Source organism: Chrysochloris asiatica, unplaced genomic scaffold (assembly GCF_000296735.1).
Source record: "Chrysochloris asiatica unplaced genomic scaffold, ChrAsi1.0 scaffold00010, whole genome shotgun sequence".
NCBI classification, from domain to species: domain Eukaryota; kingdom Metazoa; phylum Chordata; class Mammalia; order Afrosoricida; family Chrysochloridae; genus Chrysochloris; species Chrysochloris asiatica.
This window is the reverse complement of record NW_006408528.1, coordinates 21,884,769-21,892,613: the sequence shown is the minus strand read 5'-3', so window position 1 is coordinate 21,892,613 and position 7,845 is coordinate 21,884,769. Positions and strand designations below refer to the sequence as shown.

Genomic DNA, 7,845 nt, shown 5'->3' with positions numbered 1-7,845 from the left:
GAAACCCTATACATGGTCACTAAGGGTCGGAACTGACTCCAAGGCACTTAACAACAACAACCTTAATAAAACTTCTGATACATATGGGTAGGTAAAAAATTATTGTTACAAAATCATGTTGCTCTTGTGAGGTTTCATCGAGTCAGTTCCAACTCACAGCAGTCCTATGCACAACAGAGCGAAACACCATCAGGTCCCGTGCCATACTCCAAATGGTTACGTTTGAGCCCACTGTTTTTGCCACTGTGTCAATCCATCCCATTAGGATTCTTCCTCTTTTCTGCAGACCCTCCATTTTACCAAGCATGATATCCTTCTCCATGGAATGGTTCCTCTTAATAGCACATCCAAAGTATGAGAGATGAAGTCTTGCTATTCTGGCTTCTAAGGAACATTCTAGCTGTACTTCTTTCAAGGCAGATATTTTTCTTCTTCTGGCAGTCCATGGTACGTATAATATCCTTTTCCAATACCATAATTCATAGGTACTGATTTTTCTATGATCCTTACTCACTGTCCAACTTTCACATGCATATGAGGTAACTGAAAATACTATGGTTTGGGTCTGGTGCAGCTTAGTCCTCAAAGTGATACCTTTGCTCTTTAACACTACAAAATTATACATTCCTTTATTAAACAAAAATATCAGAAACAAAAGCTATCATTTCTCAACACATCCTCTACTTAGGTCGATATACTTCCTAAGGCGGCATTTCCACCTCTCTTATCCTTCCCATTCCTCTTCAATTTGTCACTTTCGGCATAGTAAATCATGTAATCATCAGAGTCAAAATGGCCAACACCAGTCTATCTCAGCTTACTAATGCCTAAGATATCAGTGTTTATGCATTACATTTCATTTTTAACAACTTCCAATTTTCCCAGATTCATACTTCCATACCTTCCATGTTCTGATTTTTAAAGGATGTCTACAACTGTTTATCTTCATTTTGAGTTGTGCCCCATTAGCAAATTAAAGTCCTGTGGGCTTTTCTCCCACAAGCTTTCCTCTATTCGCGTAATCACGCTCAACTCTACTTTGAGGATGCAGCTCTTCGCCAGTCGCATTTTGAGTGTCTTCCAACCTGAGGGGCTCATTTTCTGGCACTACATCTGACAGTGTTTCTCTGCTATTCATAAGGTTTTCAGTGACTATATATTCAGAAGTAGTTCATCACTCCTTCTTCCTAGCCTGTCTTCGTCTGGAAGCTCATCTGAAACCTGTCTACCGTGGGTGTCCCTGCTGGTATTTAAAATACTGGTGGCATAGCTATCAGAATCACAGGAACTCACAAGCCACCACAGTACAACAAACTGACAGACGAGTGATGACCACATGGTTTACTATGCCGGAAATGACAAACTGAAGAGGAATGGTATCACATTCATTGTCAAAAAGAACATATCCAGATCAGTCACAAGATACAAAGCGTTGTGATAGGATAATAGCCATGCACCTACAGGGAAGACCAGTTAATACCACTATTATTCAAATTTATACACCAACCACTAAAGCCAGTGAGGATGAAACAGAAGAATTTTACCAACTTCTTCAATCTGAAACTGATCAAATATGCAATCAAGATGTACTGATCATTACTGGTGATTGGAATGCAAAGGTTGGAGCAAGAAGGAAGGATCAGTAGTTAGAAAATATGGCCTTGGTGATAGAAATGATGCTGGAGAACGCATGATAAAATTCTACAATATCAATGATTTGTTCATTTCAAATACCTTCTTTAGATAGCATAAGAAATGACTACACACATGGACCTCACCACATGGAATACACAGAAATCAAATTTACTACATCTGTGGAAAGAGATGATGGAAAAACTCCATATCTTCAGTGAAAACAAGGCCAAGGGCAGACTGTGGAACAGACCATCAATTACTCATATGAAAATTCAAAATGAAGTGGAAGAAAATGAAAACAAGTCCACATGAGCCAAAATATGACCCTGAATAAATCCCACCTGAATTTAGGGATCATATGAAAAACAGATTTGATACATTAAACACTAAAGACTGAAGACCAGAAGAGTTGTGGGATGACATTAAGAACATCATACATAAAGAAAGCAAAAAGTCATTAAGAAGACAAGAAAGAAGGAAAAGGTCAAAATGGATGTCAGAAGAGACTCTGAAACTTGCTCTCCAGTGTAGAGATGCCAAAGCAAATGGAAGAAATGAGGAGGTACAAGAGCTGAACAGAAAATTTCAAAGATCAGCTTGAGAAGATAAAGCCAAATATTACAACAAAATATGCAAAGATCTGGAATCAGAAACACCAAAAAGGAAGAACATGCTCAGCATTTCTCAAGCTGGGAGAACTGAAGTAAAAATTCAAGGCTCGAATTTCATTACTGAAAGACTCTCTGGGCAAATTATTGAATGATGCAGAAGGCATCAAGAGAAGATGGAAGGAATACAGAGTCACTGTATCAAAAGGAAATGGTTCACGTTCAACCATTTCAAGAGGTAGCATATGATCAAGAGCCAATGATACTGAAAGAGGAAGTCCAAGGTGCATTGAAGGAATTGGCAAAGAACAAGGCACCAAGAATTGATGGAATAAAAATTGAAATCTTTCAAGAAAGTGAGGTGTCACAGGAGGCACTCACTCATCTCTGTCAAGCAATTTGGAAGACAACTATCTGGCCAACTAATTGGAAGACATCTGAATCTGTGCCCATTCCAAAGAGAAGGGACTCAGCGGAATGTGGAAATCATTACACAATAACTTTGATATCCCATGCAAGTAAAGTTTTACTAAAGGTAACACAGAAACGGCTGCAAGCATACATTGACAGAGAACTTCCAGAGGTTCAAGCCAGATTCAGAAGAGGTCATGGAATGAGGGATATCATTGCTGATGTCCGATGGATCTTGGCTGAAAGCAGAGACTATCAGAAACATGTTTACCTGTGCTTTATTGACTAGGCAAAGGCTTTCGATTATGTGGACCATGACAACCTATGGACAACATTGAGAAGTATGAGTATTCTGGAACACTTAATTGTGCTCATGAGGAATCTGTACCTGGACCAAGAGGCAGTTGTTCGTATAGAACATGGGAACACTGAATGGTTTAAAATTAAGAAAGGTGTGTGACAAGGTTGTATTCTGTCACCATACTTACTCAACTTGTATGCTGAGCAAATAATCCGAGAAGCTGGATTCTATGAGGGAAAACGTGGCATCAGGATTGGAGGAAGACTCATTAACAACCTGCGATATGCAGATGATACAACCTTGCTTGCTGAAAGTGAAGAGGACTTAAAATATTTACTGATGAGGTCTGGTTTACATCTCCATGTAAAGAGAAAAAAAAATCCTCACCACTGGACCAATAAACAACATTCTTATCAACGAAGAAAAGACTGAAGTTGTCAAGGACTTCATTCTTCTTGGATCAACTATCAACACTCATGGAAGCAGCAGTCAAGAAATCAAACGACATGTTGCATTAGGCAAATGTGCTGAACAAGACCTTTTAAAAGTGTTGAAGAGTAAAGATGTCAGCTTGAGTGCTAAGATGTGCCTGACCTAAGCCATGGTGTTTTCAATAACCTCATATGCATGTGAAAGCTGGACAGTGAGTAAGGAAGACCAGAGAAGAACTGATGCATTTGAGTTTGGTGTTGGAGGAGAATACTGAAAGAGCCATGGGCTGCCAAAAGACCAACAGATCCATTTTGGAAGAAGTGCAACCAGAGTGCTCCTTGGAGGCCAAGATGGCCAAACTTCGTCTCTCATATTTCGGACATATTGTCATGAGGGACAAGTCACTGGAGAAGGATATCATGTTTGGTAAGGTGAAGGGTCAGAGAAAAAGAGGAAGACCCCCAACGAGATGGATTGGCCAAGTGCCAGCATCGATGAACTCAAGTGTGGCAACAGTAGTGAGGTTGGCCCAGGATCAGGCAGTGTTTCATTCTGCTGTGCATAAGGTCACTATGAGTCGGTGCCAACTTGATGGTACCTAACAACAACAACCACAATCCTTCCCAGAGTAGTCCTGGTGCGGTGCTGTGGGTTAATGTGCTAGATTGCAAAGATGATTTGAACCACAAAATCGGCAGTTCAAACTCACCAGTCACTCCTCGGAAACCCCATGCAGGGTCACTATGGGTCGGAACCGACTCTACCACATTTAACAACAACAACAATTCTTCCCAGAAGAATTCTGTACTCTTTTACTTGCACCATCTGAAAATTGCAGTTTTATCATCCTCAGGGGACTCAAGTTGTCAATGTTCTCTGAGCTTAGAGAAGAGAAATTAGTCTAAGAAGGTAAATCAGGATAAGGTAAGGTATAAGATGGATGAGGTATGGTTTCCCAGTGATTCTTATAGTAGAGTCATTGCTACTACACTCAAAGAATGAACAGGTGCATTGTCAAGATGGAAGGGAATTCCTTGGCACAGTTTTCCTGGCCTTTTTCTCATCAACCCACTGATCTCAGAGATATGTTTAAACATGTTTTGTTTGGATTAAACCCATGCATGTATGAACTGGAACCCTAGCAACACTTTTGACTTAACCTTATATAAGAATGTGATTTGAACATTTGGATAAGATGATGTTTAGAATTATATACAGATTTCATTTTTCCCTACTCTTTAAAATTCTCTCATATTGTTTAAGAGTTGGTTTAGACCTGCCTCACTGTAATGGTTCTCACGCCCCTCCTCACCACCTGGTACTGGACCTTGCATATGGCATTCACCTACTTCCCTATTACTAAAACACAGTTAGAAAAAAAAAAAAAAAAGGGTAAACTGGCATGAATGGACACACTAAACAAGAACTTTAAATCTGTCTTTGTTCAAAGAAATTTGCTCCACATTACCATAGCTTTATCTCAGAGGAAAGAGATGAACTCAATCCACCCTCCTCACCCCCAGCACAAGGGGGCCATAACCCTCAAAGCTGGAAAACACCTGCCTTTCCAGCTTTCTCCTTAAAAATAATGTCAGAGAGCGAGTGAATAATCAATTCCAAGAATTAGCTCAGCTGGTTAGGCCAGATGACAAGGAGAAGATACAGCCCCTGGGAGACCACTTTGCCTCTGTGATTTCCAAAGGAACCTCTAATTCCCAGTCAATTGTCAGACATCAGAAGACTATATATGAATCCATTTCTGAAAACCCAACTAGCAGGCTCAGTAGCACCTTCCTATATGTTTTATTTATTCACATTTTTAGAGGGAAAAAAAATCAAACTTGAGACCTCAAGGGATTAAGTCGCCTGCAATTTTCAAAACCAGAGCAATAAGAAGATGGGTTTAATTGAACACAGACTTCTTGTATCTTCTGAAGTCTCCCCATCTCTACTTTCTCTACTTAGGTTGTAGACTCTTTGTTCTTTTTAGGTGTACATGTGTTTATCTAAAGGATCACACCTGTTGTAGTGACCAAAAGCATCACCGCCACCGTCACTAGACCTTCCCTTATTTCATTCAGCCATGCAGCAAGTAGAGTCTTCATGCCTAAGAATTACCGCTACAGTAAGCTTCAGACGCTTCTCTTTAGAAAATACACTGCATATTTGAGTTGGGGGCTAGGGGAAAATAGTTTAACTTTTTTCCTGTCACAGCTGTTCAATCTGTGGATTTCCAAGAAACATCTTTCTGTGCAAACCTGTAAAGAATGGATTATTCCCAAATGATAGGTAAAGTTGGAGAACACAAGGCAAACAACTAACTATACTAATAAACTCTGAAATTAAACACATCTGTTTATCAATATCTTGCCCTGTTGTTATTGTCAAGTGCCTCCAAGTTTGTTCTGACTCATTTGTTGTTGTTGTCAGGTGCCATTGAGTCGGAACCGACTCATAGCGACCCCATGCACAGCAGAACGAAACAATGTCCAATCCTGGGCCAACCTCACTACCGCTGCCACTCTTGATGCCATCAATGATGCCACCTGGCTGATCCATCTCGTTGGGGGTCTTCCTCATTTTCTCTGACCCTCCATCTTACCCAGCATGACATCCTTCTCCAGCGACTGTTCCCTCCTGACAATATGGATGTTCTGACTCATAGCCACCCTTTATAAGGTTTCCAAGGAGAACGTGGTGGGTTCAAACCACTGACCTTGAAGTTAGCAATCCAGTCCTTATCCTCCAGTGCCACAACAGGACTCTTGCCCTGGTTTCCCCCAAATACAACTCTATTGTGTGTTCACACACATGTCTTTGATCTGTTTCCCTTTCACTTTAATCTGTCTTAGGATTTTTTATTGTAGAAAACAAGAAAATTAATGGATAAAGTCTAGAAAACAGTTACTCTGTAATTCAAATCTAGGTAATACTCAAAGTCACAGTGACATACACAAAGAAACAGGTTTTCACCTTCTCAGAGGAGATACTGGTTAATCTAGTTTTGGTACAGCCAAGGGGCTTCAGGAAGTTAGTGGGAAATTTCCATTATCTTTTCATTCCACTTGTCCACAAGCTTTCTGAAGCCCACTTGTAAATGAAAATGACCCATAACCCTGATGCACAGCAATCTTCCTAATAACAGTATCCACTCTTCAGATCACTTCCAACATAATCATTCAAAGTAGGTCAGAAATGTTTCTTCCATCTCCTTATTGATTTTCATTAAGAGAATGCACTTTCTAAAACACTAAAAGGAAGGACAAGTACCCTATATAAGTACCAATGATACACCTGCAAATATTTGGCACACTAAGTCCACTTCCCCTAAAGGCAGGAGAAAACTCATCATCCATATCCTTCCTGACTGTAAATCAACAATAACCTCAAGCTTCATCACCTGGCAACGCTTCAGCCAGGTAACGAAGCACCTCCCAAACAGGAGCATATTCACTTGGTCGTTTCTGATTTTGTAGATCACCAACCCACCTCTTCCCTAAATACACTCTTTTTTCATCCTAATTCATCTTCATATTTGCCAGAGGGATGTCAAATGGCACACGAGATGGTTTAGCCAATCTCCAGGGCCTCATCAGCAAGCTGAGTGCAAGAAGAGGGGATTTGTAGAGACAAGAGTGGAGACGGGAGGAGGAACTTGCAGCTGGGGGAGAGCGGGAAATACTCCGTGTCAGTATCTGACTCTCTAGACCAAGAGCTCTCTGGAAAGAAAAGCTGTGATAAAAAGGCTCTCCAAATTCCACTGGCGGGCTTCCCCTTCCTGAAATCTCTCCCTCAGCACCAGTTCCCCAAGCCTGGCACTCCAAAAAGGGCACCACAAAGTCCTTCAGAGCCCTCAAAACACACGAAAGCGAACAAAAAAGCATCACTGGAAGACAGCAATGCTGCATACCCTCCCTTGCCTGGTCACCCGAAGCGGGCAACTTCAGTCCTTAAAATAAACCAAAACCATGTCCTCCAAGAAGAAAAAGGTGAAGGCCAACAGAGGAACGTAAACACCATCCCTAATCACCCCCACCCGCAAACTCCAGATAGAGGACCCAGTGCTGCTCACCTCCTGGCAAGGAGGAAGTGGACGGCTGGAGGAGGACAGGTCCCTAGCCCAGGCCGCCTGGTAGCCGGCAAGCGCCCAGCAGCAGATCCAGGCGGGGCTCCAGGGAGGCGAGTGCCAGCGTTGGGGAGCCCTGGCCGGCCGCCCCCGGTCCCTCCCCCGCGTCGGCCCCAGGGCTTGGAGCAGCATCTTGGTCCCGCAGAGGTCGGCTGGAGGCAGGAAGGCAGCCTCGCCGGGGTGGGGAAGCTGCTGGGCTGCGCGATCCGTTCGCCACTCGCTCGCTTGCCGCCCGCCTGCGCGCCCGCTGTCAGTTCCGCTGCGCTCTCGCCCCGGCAGCGGGCGCCGGCTCTCCCGTCACGCCGGAGGGAGGGATGGAGCGCGGGCGCGGC

At 42.7% G+C, this 7,845-nt stretch overlaps 1 protein-coding gene across 1 annotated transcript in view; it reads right to left on the bottom strand.

Annotated features, from left to right (window-relative positions):
• Positions 1–7,645, bottom strand: part of KIAA1324L (KIAA1324-like ortholog) — a 215,538-nt gene extending 207,893 nt beyond the window's left edge. Inside the window, exon 1 of the mRNA XM_006834333.1 lies at positions 7,460–7,645. Within this exon, the coding sequence (XP_006834396.1) occupies positions 7,460–7,645 (186 nt within the window). The remainder of the gene's footprint in view (positions 1–7,459) is intronic.
• Between the last annotated feature and the right edge of the window lie 200 nt (positions 7,646–7,845).